Source organism: Sorex fumeus, unplaced genomic scaffold, assembly GCF_029834395.1.
Source record: "Sorex fumeus unplaced genomic scaffold, SorFum_2.1 ptg000048l, whole genome shotgun sequence".
Lineage (NCBI taxonomy): Eukaryota > Metazoa > Chordata > Mammalia > Eulipotyphla > Soricidae > Sorex > Sorex fumeus.
The window spans coordinates 15790666-15806710 of NW_026606105.1; the positions used below are offsets into that span (position 1 = coordinate 15790666).

General features: G+C 40.4%; 1 protein-coding gene across 5 annotated transcripts in view; it reads right to left on the reverse strand.

Annotated features, from left to right (window-relative positions):
* Positions 1-16045, reverse strand: part of MKLN1 (muskelin 1) — a 346539-nt gene that overhangs the window by 14319 nt on the left and 316175 nt on the right. For 4 of the 5 annotated variants that reach the window (XM_056123894.1, XM_056123893.1, XM_056123891.1 and 1 more), the window contains 5 exons: positions 13836-13871; positions 6956-7103; positions 6059-6173; positions 4328-4467; positions 553-655 (listed from right to left, as the gene is read on the reverse strand). In XM_056123894.1, the coding sequence (XP_055979869.1) occupies positions 553-655; positions 4328-4467; positions 6059-6173; positions 6956-7103; positions 13836-13871 (542 nt within the window). The remainder of the gene's footprint in view (positions 1-552; positions 656-4327; positions 4468-6058; positions 6174-6955; positions 7104-13835; positions 13872-16045) is intronic. The other variant, XM_056123892.1, reaches the window with a different exon arrangement.

Below are 16045 nucleotides of genomic sequence, written 5' to 3' on the forward strand. Positions count from 1 at the left end.
TCCCTCCCTCCTTCCTTCTTTCCTTCTCCCTCCCTCCTTCCTTCTTTCCTTCTCCCTCCCTCCCTCCCTTCCTCCCTCCCTCCCTCCCTCCCTCCCTCCCTCCTTCCTTCCTTCCTTCCTTCCTTCCTTCCTTCCTTCCTTCCTTCCTTCCTTCCTTCCTTCCTTCCTTTTTTTGCTTTTTGGGTCACACCTGGTGATGTACAGGGTACAGGGGTTACTCCTGGCTCTTCACTCAGGAATTATTCCTGGAGGTGTTCAGGGGACTATATGGGATGCTGGGAATTGAACCTGGGTCGGCCACGTGCAAGACAGATGCCCTACCCACTGTGCTATAGCTCCAGCATCCAGAGTTTCCTGCGTGACTTGAATCCTGTAGCAGCACATAAAAATAGGCCCTACTCAATTTTTATTTCATCTGCTCTACGCCACTTTATAGATTATTAGTGTCATCATATTGTGCTCTCCATCCTTAAAGGCAAAGGTCAAATCAGCAAATATGATTTAGACTCTGAAAAAAAATGTTCAATTTCTAAAGTTTATTATCACATTTACCTCTTTTGTCTCTTCTGGGTCTGAATGATCCACAGTTATATAAAGGTCATTTTGTAAATACTTCAAAGCACTAAGAGGATCCATTTGGGCCTTTTCTTCAAACCTGGAAGACATAAACAAGAATAATAGTTGTCTAAAGTTATGATAAAAGACCAGAAATGTCTTTTACGTGGAGTGGAATTTTCTGTGTCTGGAAAGTCACTGTGGATACTGAAAAAAAAAAAATCTACACATGAGAATTAGAGTGGGCTGTGCAGCTGGGGGTCCCTGCAGAAACAATGGCGAGGTAGATGAGGAGCTGCCCCTGGACAAGAACACTTCCTAACCACAAGCCGGATCTAGTCAACCACAGAAGCAGGTCGGGGGTACTGATCACAAAATAGAAGTGCGGAAAGAACCCGGTATATTCCACAGAGAACGGGTGGCGGGCTGGGGATGTGGCTCAGGGGGGAAGAGCACACGGCTAGCATGTTCAAGATCCTGGAGTCACCTCCAGGACTGCACAGCTGGGTCTGGTCCCTACAAAAACAAAACCCAAGTCGAGATGAAACTGAAATAAATGGTTCAATTTGCAGTTTCCATTGGAGGTGCTTAACAGATACTTTAGAAACAATTTTATTTTTAGTTTTATTTTTTATGGGGGTGGGGACAAACTCAGTGGTACCTAGGGGCTACTCTGTGCTTGGGGACTTACTGATAGTTCGCAGGGAACCACGTGGTTCATGTATAGTTTAATTTCATCTTTCGGGGGTGGGTTTAGGGCCATACTACACCATGCTCTGAACTTAGGGATCAGTCCTGTGGTACCAGGGACTGAACTGGGGTTGATCACATATAGGTTCTCATTTTGATGAGGCCAGACTTACTAGTCAGCTTCTGGGGTTTGGACTTTGCCTGTCATGCAGACTGACGGTTGGGTATGAAATGATTCTCTTTACAAACAACGTTAGAGAAAAAGCTCATGTAAAGCTTAAAATGATTCCTTGAATCCAGACTTGAAACTTCTTCATGAAATAAGTATTATAAATTCAATCTCTTCATGAACACAGCCTGCAATATTATTTTCATTTCTTCTTATTTTTCATGTGATATTTTGGTTTGGGGGTCACACCTGGCTATGCTCAGGCATCACTTCTGATTATGCTGGGGTGGGGCAGGGAACCATGTGTGGTGTTGGGAATTGAACAGGGGTCAGTGGCAAGCATCTTAACCACTGTATTATATCTCTGGCCAATTTTTTTTTTACTGAGTCTTAAAATTGATTAAATAAGTGTATACTGGGTGTGGGGGCAGGAGCAATAGCACAGCAGTAGGGTGTTTGCCTTGCACGCAGCCAACATGGCCGACCCGAGTTCGATTCCTCCGCCCCTCTCAGAGAGCCTGGCAAGCTACTCAGAGTATCTTGCCCACATGGCAAAGCCTGGCAAGCTACCTGTGATGTATTTGATATGCCAAACACAGTAATAACAAGTCTCATGATAGAGATGTTACTGGGCCCACTCGAGCAAATTGATGAATAACGGGAGGACTGTGACCGTGACAGTGATACTTGGTGTGTATGTGTGTGTGCAAGGGGGTGGGTGTGGGCCATACCCCGTGGTGCTCAGAACTTCTTCCTGGCTCACACAGGGCTTATTCCTGGTTCTGTACTCAGGGATCCTTAACAAATTATTATTTTTAAAAATTTTTATTAATGAAACACCATGAGGTACAGTTGTAGACTTACAAATTTTTGTGCTTGGGTTTCAATTATACAATGATTGAGTACCCATCCCTCCACCTGTGCCCATTTTCCACCACCACGGATCCCAGTATCCCTCCCACCCCCTGTCCTCCCAAGCCACCCTGCCTCTGTTGCAGGACATTCCCTTTTGTTCTCTAACAAAATATTTTTAATGAGACTATTTCCATGTTTCCTTCAGTATAACATCAACAAAAACAACTGCAGCAACAATTTATCAAGTATCTGAATGCGCTAGCCTCTGTATCAAGCATTTTTCCTTCTATCACTTCTTACAATAATGACAGCATTTTATCCTCATTAAAAAAAAAGATGATAAACCAAAAAATTAAGTCTGGCCAAGACTTGTACGTGGCAAAAGCAGAATCAAACACAGATCTATCTGTTCCAACTCTGAAGAGGGAACAATGAGTTCACCCACCCACCCTCCCTCCCTCCCTCCGCCGTTTTGGATTTTTGCCACACCTGACAGTGCTCAGGGGTTACTCCTGGCTCTCCTTTTCCCCTCACAGATGTCTCCCCAATCTAAAGTGCACCAAACTGAACCCATCTTTCCCAATGTGTTTCTGCAAAACCTGTCAGTGGAGAGAAAATAATTATAATCTACTGTCTAGTCCTCTGGAAGAAAATCCTGAAAGAATAATTTTTATTAAGAGGCAAGTCTGAAAGAGTCATTCCTCTCCCTAAAATATGTCCAATGCTCCCCTTTCATTCTGAGTGTAAAAAGCCAAAAACCCTTTCAGAATCACTTCATTAATTCCACAGTTCCTGATTCATTCCTTAAATAACCAAGGCCGATTTGAGCCTCAGAATCTTGTCTATCACTTATCTGGAACACTTTTCTACTCACGAATCTGTAATACCCACTCCCTCCGTTCATTAGATCTTTATATAATGCCATCTTCTTTGACAAAGCCTATTCTAATACTCCTATACAAAATCAGGTCCCTTAACACCTCACTTGTACAAAAACAGTGCTTAACCTGTTATAGGGAATTTCGACTTTTATAATACTTACTGTTCCTTGTTCTCTGCCCCCGCGCCTGGGTGTTCCTTCCCGGAGTCCCTTGGAGGGGAGCGGGTTGAGCTTTCCTCCCCGCCCCGACCAGGGCTACGGCAGCCGAAGACCTCCAGGACCAGCCACCACCATGCTGAGACCACTCTCCGCACACATGAAGGTACTGGCAGAGGGACAAAGCCACGCGGGTTCCGGGGCCGAGACCTCCAAGCCTACTCGATTTGGAGTCGAGCATCTTCCACCCAGATCCTCCAAATTCCAGTAGGCGGGGGTCACACCCACCACCTGGCCCCCTGGCGCCGTGTAATCCCATCAGCGGCCAAGACTCAGAGACTATAAAATTCAGATCCCGGAACCGCGCGGCCGCATTTGCGGCCGCGCGACATCTTATTATCTCATTCCTACTTTGGACAAACTTGCAGGCTATCGAATGTAGCCTGCCCACAGGGCAGAGTCTGGCAAACTCCCCGTGGCCTACCAAATATGCCAAATACCAGTAACAATGATGGGTCTCATTCTCCTAAAGAGCCGTGAATATAATCTCAGGGCTAGGATGAAAGAGACGTTACTGGGGCCTGCTCGAGGCAATCGACGATTAACAGGATGATGAAATGAAAATGAAATGAAACTGTTCCTTGTTATTTTTTTGCTTATGATCCGAAGAATGGAAACTCAGAGGAAGGATTTTTGTTTTCCCCGAAAGTCTAGGATGAAAAACTTATTGAGCATCTGTAATGTATGACACTTCCTTATTTTTCATTTGCAAATTTTTAGCACTGATATCTATTTTTACTTTGCAGTTTCCTTGAAAGCGTAAAGTAAAAATAAGGGCATATAGGAGGGAACTGACAAAAGTCACAGTCTTTGCAGTAATTATATTCCTGTGTTTCTGAATTTTCAAAGTAATTATCTTTGTAATTATTTATCAAAGTAATTACCAAAATATCATCCCCAAGGCTTAGATAATACCAACGATAGATAAAGTTCAGTGGAAGGTCACAATGGCATTCATTTACCTGTGTTTTCTTATGAGGTACTTGCAATGCCTCAGCAAGTAATCCTTTGAAGGCCGACACAACTTCAGTGACCAGAAGTCATCTAATCTCATTTTTGGAGAGCAAGATTTTCCTGGATTCCCACCAAATAAATAATGAACCTGTATTGAACAAAATATACTGGATTTTAAAAAAATGCACACACATTCAAAATCATAGTAAAATTTACTTTGCTAGTCATGGTAAAATTTATTCATTCTGGTAGTAGTACATAAAAGACATTCTTAGCTCTTATATAAAATAAGGCATTATTACATCTCTAATTTCTCTCAATTTTTCGTAAGGTTCCATTTTAAGGTAATATGGCTACTTTCTTAAGAGAGAGAGAGAGAGAGAGAGAGAGAGAGAGAGAGAGAGAGTGTGTGTGTGTGTGTGTGTGTGTGTGTGTATTACAGCCACAAAGCCTGCAAGGAAGACTATGCTATGAAAAAGGGTTCTGATTGGTGTTTTGGGGATGGGGAGTTTTGGGCCACACCTGGTGGTTCTCAGCTGTAACTCCTAGCTTGTTCAGGGATCCACTTGGGGCTAACTGCCTGCAAGGCAACTAACTGCCTTTACCCTCACATTGCTCTAGCATCAAATGACACTTTATATTAAGATGAGTCGTACAACTGCAAATACACTGATGACTGAGCACAAGAAACAAAAGCAATGATAGTCTGAAGCTGGATCCAATAAGCAGTTTGCTTAGGGTAATGAATGACAGGAATTACCAAGCTAATAAAGTATTGATCATAACAAGAAAGAATTTGTTTTAGTCTTAATGACAAATACTAAATTATATATGATGTCTAGGATAAATTTTTAAAGTATTACCCGCCTTTCAATTAAGGCCAAAAAGGAAATATATAAAAAATACAGTAATTGTTTCACTATATTAATTACAGTTTAGAGATCTTCTGTACTTGACATCATGTCAAAGCACTTACTGAAATTTGAAAACACTAACAATATCATCTAATCAGAGGTATTATTTCTATCACAGTTTTGCCTTTGCCTAAGTCTCTCATGAAAGAGAATTTAAATAATTATCAATGGCCTTAAAAGGAAGAACACAGAAAACCAGTTACAGAAATCATCTAAACAATTAATGAAACATAACTTCAAGATGTAGGGCAGTTTTCACAAAGCTGAGAGAAGAGACAGAGAAAAAAACTTCATACATGATGAGAAAAATCTAGAAGTTACATATACTTTCTTATTCTATACGACAAGATCCCCCAGTGCTGAAAAATGTTAATACATTAACTTGGATGTCCATACTGTAGAAACAACAGGCCATAGTATATATCTGAGTAATGCAGCCAAACATTGGCCACTGGACACGTGGAGCCGTGGAGTGAGGGGAGGGGTGAGTGCTCAGGGGATCATAAGTGGTACCTGAAATATGAACCAGGGTTGAAGCCTACACAGCCTCAGGCAAGGCAAGTGCCTAATCTTCTGGACTATCTCTCAGGCCCTACTGGCCACTTTTTAAAAATAAGAAAAGTGCTAGAAATTATGAACTATGCAAAAATGCTTAGTTTTGTAAAGAATTTCAGGGAGAATATGTCTGTTACACAGATAGTCAACTGTATGTCTGCTATTATAACTTTTCATTAAATCTACTTACAAATAATCAGGAACACATATTTGGGGATTCATTCAGATTGCAGATTACACAAAATGTACGGGGCAATGCAGTTAAGATACCTTGTGTAACTCATCATATACAAGCTGATGGGCAAATCTTGGACATGGTTCTTCCTCCTGAAGACTTTTACTTGGATTATCCTTTGCAGCTTGATCATTCTTATAGACACAAGACCTGTAAGATACTGCTTTTAAGACACTTTATCCTTGAAAACTAGCAATACACAAAATATTAATATAACCACAGTAAGCAAATTAACTGCATGTCTGATTACCAACAAAAACAGTACGTTTATTCATATCAACATTTAAAGTTCTGCTTACTCTCATAAATAATCTCGTTTTGTAGAACTGAGATCTGATATTCCTCAAGTTTTGGGATTTAACTAGGCGGTAAAGAGTGGGCTGGGGGATTTCAGAGCCAGAAGGAGAAAGGGGTTCCAGATCAGGGCCAGGAGAGAAGAAGAAGAAGAAGAAGAAGAAGAAGAAGAGAGAGAGAGAGAGAGAGAGAGAGAGAGAGAGAGAGAGAGAGATAGGAGTGAATGGGGATGAGATTGGAATAAAGGACTACTGAGACCAACCAGCCTGGCTCTCGTTCCTTCCTTCACCTGCCCTCAGCCAAAAGCCGTCCCGATCCAGTCCACACACAGCGGCTCTAGAGCACCCAACGCGGTGGTGAGACAGAGCCGCCCGGAGTGAACACACACCCTTCAGCGTGCGTAGTTTTTTACAGTGGTGGTGGTGGCGGGGGTCAGCAGACCCAGCGGTGCTCAGAGCTATTCCTGCTTAATTCTGGCACTGGGCCTGACCCACTTGTATTATCTCCCTGGCCCCTCACACTGGCATTTAAATGCACCACATCAGTTACCACCAGACCTTCCTTATCTTTCTCCTTTTGAATAAACAGCCTTCAAAACAAAGTCATATGGGATTACAGCACACACCAGAGCTACTTACCAACTATTTCTCACAATGTCATAAATCCAGAATGAATTTCTAACGTTCTCTTCTCTCTTTTCCTTGTCTTTGCTAAGTCCGGATAAGACGTGTATTTCATTCAGTTCGGGATCAATAGTTGCTCTCTGTGTGAATCCTGTCATTGGAACTGCAAATTGAAGGAGAAAATAGACAACAGTACTTGTGTTAGGCAACAGAGCATGTGTTTATCTTTAAGAGATAAACATAATCTTTCCCTATTCTATTTGTGGCCATGGTGCTTAACCCTTAGCAAGGCTACGCCATGCCTGTGTGCAACAACAAGGGATTCTTCAGTGCCATTCTACTTTAGAATGAAAGGTCTACATGGGTAGAAGCTGTTGGGTTCACGGTTTGAGACCCAGTGCCCACAACAGCGCCTGGCACAGAAAAGTCAGAGCAGTTACCCAACCACTCGCTTGCTGAGAGAATAAGTGAACACTATTACAATGGAGTCCAGCAGGGAATGATGGAGAGTGGATGAAACGTGATCATTTTCACCGAGGGAGTGGACAAAAAGCCTTCATCAATTTATTATCTGGGTCAGCTCTCAGAGTAAGAGAAAATACTCAGTGTTGACCTGGAAAAATGAGACTCTGACAGAACATGAAACACAGGTTTGTTCAATAAGGTTAGAGTTGTTTAAAGGATTTGTTCATGATCTGGGAATGCAGTACTTAATATCTAAGAGGGGGAAAAAAAACATTCTGGAGTATAATGTGCCATTTTGTCTTCCTGAGTGGCTTGAACTCTCCCAAATTAATAATGCTTGGGTTTTTGTGGCCATCTCAGGCCACATCAGGAGGTGCTCAGGGCTTGCTCCTAGCTCTGCATAGCAGGATCATTCCTGACTGGCCTGGGGCACCATACAGGATGCCAGGGATGGAACCTGGGTCAGCTGCGTGCAAGGCAAGCGCTTTACCCACTGTACTATCTCTCTAATCCTTTTTTTGGGTATTTTAAAAAGCCATTACATGTAGGGCCAGGGTATACAGCTCAGTGGTAGAGAACATGCTTTCCAAGGGTGTGAGGCCTCAGGCTGTTGGATGTTCAGTACCCCACCAGTCTAAAAATTTTTTTAAATTTAAAAAGTCATTTAAATGGGTGATTAAATATCCGGCAGAATACTAGCCAGCAGAATTTTGCAGAAAATGCAATTTTCCCCATCACTGCTATTTGGAAATAACAGCTACAAAATAATCTCATGTTTCACAACGTAACTGCCATGAACCAAAAAATGTCATTGTTTTAATGCAATTCATTTATACGTTACTGTCATTGGTTTAAGGAACTCTATTTGTACATGAAGCATAATTTGAGCACAATTGTATGCTCAGAAAGTTAAATAAATATCAGACTGAACACTCTGGTGACAGATGTGACAATGGGACTATGTACAGATGAAAATATCATTGTAAATCATGGTACCAAGTACGAAGGAAAATATTTTGTAAATCATAGTACCTCAATAAAAACGGGGAAAAATATTCACAGGCAGAAACTTTTCAAAGATAAAATCCCTACTAATCTGTAATTTCATAAATTAAGAGATACAGTTTTAATTTTTATAAATATAATTTATTATACTTATACAATTTAGATGCAACATAATTATATTTATATACATTTTTATTGGTTTATATTTTTAGGGGGGCCACACCTGGTGGTCCTCAAGGCTTACACCTGGTTCTGAGCTCAGGGCTCACTCCTGGAAAGCTTAGGGGGCCATATGGAGTGCCGGGGAACAAACCTGGGTTGGCCGCATGTGAGGCAAGCACCCGACCCACTGTACTATTGCTCTAGCCCCTCAAATACAATTTTTATTATAACTAGTGACAAAAGTTTTTATATTCAAGTATGTTTGCATATGAATAGAAAACATGGAAGAACACAGACCAAGCTACAAATACTGAGAAGACTATGACATTTTTATTTTCTATTTTATAATACAAATACTTCATTTATTGACTTTTTAGTTAGAAGATAAATCCAAATCTAGATACAGAAAATACTTATCTGGGAACTTTAAGTAGTAAGAGAGTTCATAAATATTTGGAGTACTCTTATTTCGGTAGAATGGGCATTCATTTTTTGGGGGGACCACACCCAACTGTGCTCAGAACTTACTCAGGCAGGGCTCCGGGGACCATATGAGGTGTCAGGAATCTCAAATCCAGGCCGGCTGTGTGCAAGGCAAAGGCAAGTGCCCTAACCACTATACTACTGCTTAAGTCCCAGGAATTGGGGTTTTAAACACAGGTTTATGGACTTTAAAAAATGCTTTTTAACTATTTGGTGGCATGATGGTGACAAAAATAAACTTAGATATATTAGGCTATGTTAGGCTTTTCCATATTAGTCTATGTATATAAATTTTTTAATTTTTTTTAACAACTAAAAGTAAAAACTTATTTTTAGAAAGTCCCTAGATATAAGGGGATCAACCCAAACTTGCACTAAGTATATATGTCAATAGCTTTGTACTGAAGATTTATAAATTATACTTAAGCTGAATTCTTTACTTCACTCCACTTTATTTCACTCCACTTGTTTATTGAAAACAAGTAACAATTCAAAACACATTTAAATCAAAAAAAGATTTTCCACCTCTATCTTCAAAAGTAGTCTAGATTTCTCCTAGAAACTAGTCCATTTTTTGTAATACAACAAATCTGATCTGTTATTTGATCTGATAACTTTTTTGTAAACAGCAGGAAAAAACCAATTTCTTATTTTAAATGGAGATTTTGTGCATTCTTATTAAGAAAAACAAAAATGCAAATAAATGTATGAAGTATGATCCATCTTATTTTACCTTAAGAGTATCTAAATACTATATTAATATAGGACAAATGGCTTCATAAAGCTATCTTAATACCATACTCTGATTCTGCAAGCTAATTTTAGATTCTTGAGTTTTTACTACTAACAGAAAGAAGCAACTTATTAGACTGTGGCTTCAGACAGCAAACTAAAGACAAACAACATTACTTTTCTCATCTCCTCATTAAATTGACAGAAAAGATATTCCAACAAAAAAGGGAGGGGTGGTAAATGACACTAGAAAAGAAGAAAGTTTGTCATCAAGAGATAAATTCCAAGGAATCTTGGATGACAGCTGGGTGTATGTGAACAGAGATGTCATGGCCAAGAGACAGAGCCCAATTCACCGGGGACGAAAGATGATAGACCTCCAAGGAAGTCTTCAGAAACAAAAAGCAGGACTATGCTGTGGGGAGAAACACAGGTAGAGCTCTAAGGAACCGCAAATCTTCACCACCAGCTTCCAGGAAGGACCGGCAGAGAGACAAGACAGTGCTGTTCTGACCCGCACAGATCTGATGACCCTGCACTGTCTTCCTCTGAATGGTGGACAGGTGTCTAACACACTTAGGGAGCACTCTCGGCTAGTGCCCAGGAGAAAAACAGGCCTACACAGTAGGAAGAAACCACTGTTGAGGACATTCCTTTCCTCCAGAGTCCTTTATTCATAAATTTTTAATGCTTTTAAGGGAATCACAATGCACGTGAGAAAATACTCAACAAGAGAGAAAGAGCAGGCAAAGATAAATCACAGAAAATAACAACATGGGAAACACTGGGAAACTCATTATTGTTTTTCGAGGGAGGCACCAAGGATTAAAACCTGAACCTCACAGATACAGAGGAAAAGCTCAACCGTGCACTCAAACCCTGAGCCCATCGTTCTCCTTGATGTAAAGAGAAGATTGTGTGTGCAAAAGAATAAGCTTCTAATATAAGGACCAGAGAATATGAAAAAGGTATTTGACAAATCAACGACAGAATACAAACAAAAGGTAATGTGATCGAAATAGTCAGAGGTCTTAATAAAACTGATACAGCAGCAGATCATATAGGAAAATGACACAAGTTATGATAGAAAAAAAAAACTAAGAGGATAAAGTCATGGGGTGAAGGGTAAAAAAAAAAAGAATCTGTCTAAAAAGAGTATCAGAAACTAGTGAAATAATGTAGAAGAAAGCAAACAAAAATAATTTCCCTGAACAGAAAACAGAAAACACCAGTGGGCATCCTGGCGGAATCTGAGGGGAAAACAAGGCTGTGGTACGGAGGGCATCGCTTTGACTGGCCGTGGAGCTGTGAGGGCCTCAATCTGGTACCCAACACCAGTAGCTAACTATAAACGAACACAACAGGAACAAGACAAAGTCTTGGCTACTAAGGCATGCCTTTATTTTTAAAAGATAGCGATATTTATCTATCCACACCCATACACATACACTACCGCTAGGAACAGGGAAATATTTCAAAATATTTAAAATATTCTAAATATAAACGATTAAATAGTCAAATAGTTACAATTAATTATTTACAATTACAAATCATTTAATTGTTAAAAGGCAAAATTGGGTCCCCCCACGACCATTTACAAAAAAGGTATGAGGAAGCAGATTTGATGTATTACAAAAATGGACCTGTTTCTAGGAGAAATCTCTTAAATATTAAGTAGCAATTTAAAACAGCTTCTTCTGTCTTGAGACAGAAGAGTAGACAGACAGGCACAGGGAGCTTATGTCCTCCCTGGAGGACAAAGTTGGAGCTTCAGTGAAACTGCAACACTCCAGCAACAAAAACCTCCGGGGAGGGGGGGAAGGCTACTGCCAACAGAAGAATAATTTCCAGCTAATATGAGGCCTTTAATAAGTAGCAGTTCTAGAACACAACGAAATAATACTTTTAAAATGATGAGAAAAAAAAATGAAACCAAAATTCTATTTTCGGTTAAAATTAACAAGCCTAACAAGGAGGGCAAATTAAACGGAATTTTTGAACCAGCGTCAGTAAGAAACTAATCTATGACTGCAAGGGAAGGAATTATTCTAGGAATAATTCCAGCAAGAAGAAAAGAAATCTAAAAAGGGCCCAAGAAAAGAGCTCCAAGGACTGTAGCACAAGTGGGAGGCTGGGCTCAGTGTCTGAGCAGCCCCTGGAATGCATCTCCCAGCACCAGTGCAGGGGCCAAAAAACCAAAAAACAAACCAAAAATCTAGGAAAAAGAATGGATAGAAGAGAAAGCAAGTACTATGAGGCACAAGAAAGAAAAAAAAGGAGAAACATTCATAAAGGAAATAAAGATCCATGAGATCTTGAGCCTTTCTGGGCAGTCTTTATAATGCAGAATATTTTCTTCCCTGAAAGGCTAGACATGGTATCTGGACTTGTAGTGTGGTCCATCCCCCTTTCTCAGGTTTTCACTGCTTATAATCTGGGTCCTAGTATTTTTCTTCAGGCAAAGATAAATTTTCTCAGGAGAAGTTGTCACTACTTATCACAAATTACTTACATCTCCAAGATTTATTTCTCATTTGCCTGACTTCCGAATGGGTTTCTAATCTAGATCTTTATATGGCAATCTTTCTAAGACAAATAAACCTGAGAATATTTTATTTCACACACATCTGAAAGTTTGGGAGCGGGGGCAACATACATTTCCTGGGTCAAAGTCATTTTCTTAGAGCACTTTCTAATCTCTGCTCTCTTCTTCATTCACTCTTACAGCCATCTGTTCTTTCTTTAAAAAATTTCTTTTTGTCTTTGATATTTCTGCTTTGTTCTGTTTTAGTTTGTGGGTCATACCCAGTGATGCTCAGGGCTTATACCTGACTCTGAACACTGGAAATCACCCCTGGTGGTGTTCAGGGAACCATAAGGGATGTTAGGGATCAACCTGGATGGGCTTCAAGCAAGGTAAGTCCTACTCACTGTACTATGGCTCCGGTACGTGTCTTTGATAGTCTTAATTTTAATACTCTTGGGTATGTGCTTCTCCTTATTTTCTGTTTGGTACACTATAGGCCCTTGACCAATCAAAGGCCTTTCAACTTTCCTGAACTCTAGGATATTTATCTCCACAATCTCTTCTCTTCTCCTTCCTCTCTCCCTTCTCCTTCTCTCCCTCCCTTCCTCCAGCCATTCCTTAACAGGAAGTCCTATTAAGCATTTAGTCCTATTACGTCCTATTAGGCATTTAGGCCTAAAACAGAGTATAAAGCTTAAGGCATTTGCCTCACATGTGGCTGTATCCATCACACAGCTTCCACACATGGTCCCCCTGAGTACCACCAGCTGTGGCCCTTGAGCACAGACCCAGGAGTGGCCGTCAAGCACAGCTGTGGTTTCTGAACACCAAAGGGTGTGGCCTCAAGACAAAAAGACTAAACAAACAAAAAAAGGAACTTGGCATTTATACTATACACATGCTTGAGTTTTACTTATATATATATATGATATATACTATACATATAACATACATATTCTTTCTCTTGTATCTTTTTGCTTTTCTATTTCTTTTGGGAAAAGTATTTCTTTTAATCTCTCAGGTAATTAATTCATATTCTATTTACAGTATATGTTACGATTTCATTTTAAGTATATTTCCTTCTATTTCTATTTGTAATGTTCTTCACATTACTAACATGTTTTCTTACATCTTTTCACAGATCATGCTTGTTAGAAAGTCTTGGCACATCTACTGTAAGAATTCTGCTTTAGATCCATACATATTGTCAGTTTATTGATCTCTTTTTAAGCTGTAGACTTGAACTGTCTAGTGCTACTGTGCTGTTGAGCTGTCTGATGTCTATCCAAAATAAGTGGATTTCTTAATAAAAATCTACCTAGAAATGTTTTTTCCAGGGTACCCGCTATTGTTTTTGGTAAGCTAGACTGAGGTATTCCAGACCAGGCCCTGGCTAGCATGAACACCAGTGAGTTTGAGGAAACAGGGACAAGTCAGGGGACAGGGAAGCCTTCGCATGGAGAACCCGTTAATAACTTTCATTTCTACCCCTCCCACCTCCCAACCGCCAGGGTTTTATACCTTTCAGCCCTTTAAGGGAAGTAGAAAGCAGCATCCCTGGAGGGGAAAAAGAAAAGAATGACTGAAACTGGAGAGCTGGTCCACATCTACTTCCATCTACTCTTAATTTCAGCGGGGCTTCTGCCTACCATAAGGCGAGTTCTTTGGATTCTGGCTCTGGGTATGAGCCACTGAGATGAGTTTCCATACCCAAGAAAAAGAATGAACTCAAGACAAGTTAGGGAGAAGACAGCCCGCTTTCTCATTTAGTTCTTTTGCAGTGGCGGGGATCAAAGCTGGGTTCACATGCGTGGCCTCTCACGTTGAGTTCCGAAAGTTCAGTTACCTCTCATTCCATTTTCAAGGGGTTGATCTGCAGGAAGAGAATCTGCAGCCTGTGTTAAGTTTGCTATTTTCTTTCTGGGGGCCAGAGAGACAGTACAATGGCGGGTAAGGCACTCACCTTGCATACACCTGACCCAGATTCTATCCCCAACACCCCTTATGGTCCCCTGAACCCAGCCAGGAGTGATTCCTGAGCACAAAGCCAGGAGTAAGCTCTGAGCACTGCCATGTGTGGCCCAAAAACTGAGAGAGAGAGAGAAAAAAAGAATTTGCTACTTTGGCTGAAATCCTTTTCACTTTATAATATACTGTGTGAATTGCCCTTATTAAGTACACTGTGTTACTTCTATAGTAATTTTATGAAAATAAAAATCATTAAACAAAAACAGTAAGATCAAATAAAAGATCTAAAGGTCAAAGCTAAGAAAGCTTTCATTCAAATATGCCATAGTTATTAACATAATCCCCTATGTTTTCTTCCCCAAAAGAAAACAAGGCTATCTTTTCAACTGAATAGCTTCTAGTGATGAAAGAAGGAAGGATAAAGAGTAAAAGATCTGCAACATGATTCTCCTTGGGGGTCATACGTGACTCTCTGTGCAGGGACCACACCTGTAAATTAATAAGGTAGAAAAGTGCTCAGGGGACTGTTTGTTAAGTGGTGCCCGGAACTGAACCAGGGTTATGGCAGCAGGTACGCGTTAGGCAAACATCTTAACCTTTGTACTCTCTCTCCAGCTCACATCGTTACAACTTGCTGTAAGGTAGCTAAATATTACAGTAACCAAATAAACAAGTAGTCTGAATCACAGTATCTTTTCTCCTTTGGTTTACTCAACAGGCAGATGGAGGAAGAGGACTGCAATTAGTAATGTCAGAAAACCACAAGAGGAGAATAAAAGGTAATAAGTATTTTTAATTCATTTCAGTCTCTAAAGGAAGACATCACTATTTTAATTCATGAATTAATCTCAACTCTACCTGTGCTATATGATCCATTGCACATATTTACTATTAATCAAGACATGGAGGGAAATTTTTTTGAGTGCTGTCACAAAATATAAAATTGAATAAAAACAGCTTTCTACTCTTCGTCAGTGTATTTTCTTCTTTAAGTAATAGAAAAGCCTGACTTAACAGTGGATTGACGAACTTGTAAAACACGGATCTAGCAAGCAGACAATTTCAGTGTTCCAACCAAACCAAGTGTGCTGGTTAACAGTCCTAGACTTCCCCGGTCTCCTTGCAGGTGTGAAGGTTGCCAGTACCAGCTCTAAGTAATGTCTATTTTTTCAAATGAGTATTCAAACAGAGAGAAAGGAGCCTGTTTGCCGCCTTCTTTCTCCTTCTCCTTTTCTTTCTTGGTTTTGGGCCACGCGTAGCAGTGCTCCGGACTTACTCCTGTACTTACTCAGGGATCACTCTTGGCAGTGCTTTGGGCGCCGTATGTGGTACTGGGCAACTGAACCTGGAAGGCAAGTGCTCTACCCACTCCCTGGCACTGGCATCAATTTTCTTAGGGAATTCCTCCAGATTTTCTCAGTGGTCAACACTGGGCCCAGGGAAAGTGAAATAATTTAGCAAGTGATAATGACTAGTTAACTAATTCATTGCCTAGGGCTTGGTTAACAAGAAAAGGCCTGCAGTGACTTGGTGATTGGGTAAGTAGCAGTGTCTATCACATTCGTATCTTCTAAGTTTGAGACTTGTTACAACCTGACAGGTTACAACCTGAAAGCCTATTAGGGTCTGGCAGTAACTCCAATTTAGATCTACTATCTCAGCTGAACCTGGGCTTCTATGGCTTTGTTTTAATTTCTGTAAAACTACAATTAGTTTGTATTACTCTACAGTGTTTACTGACCTACTTCATTCATATCTGGCAA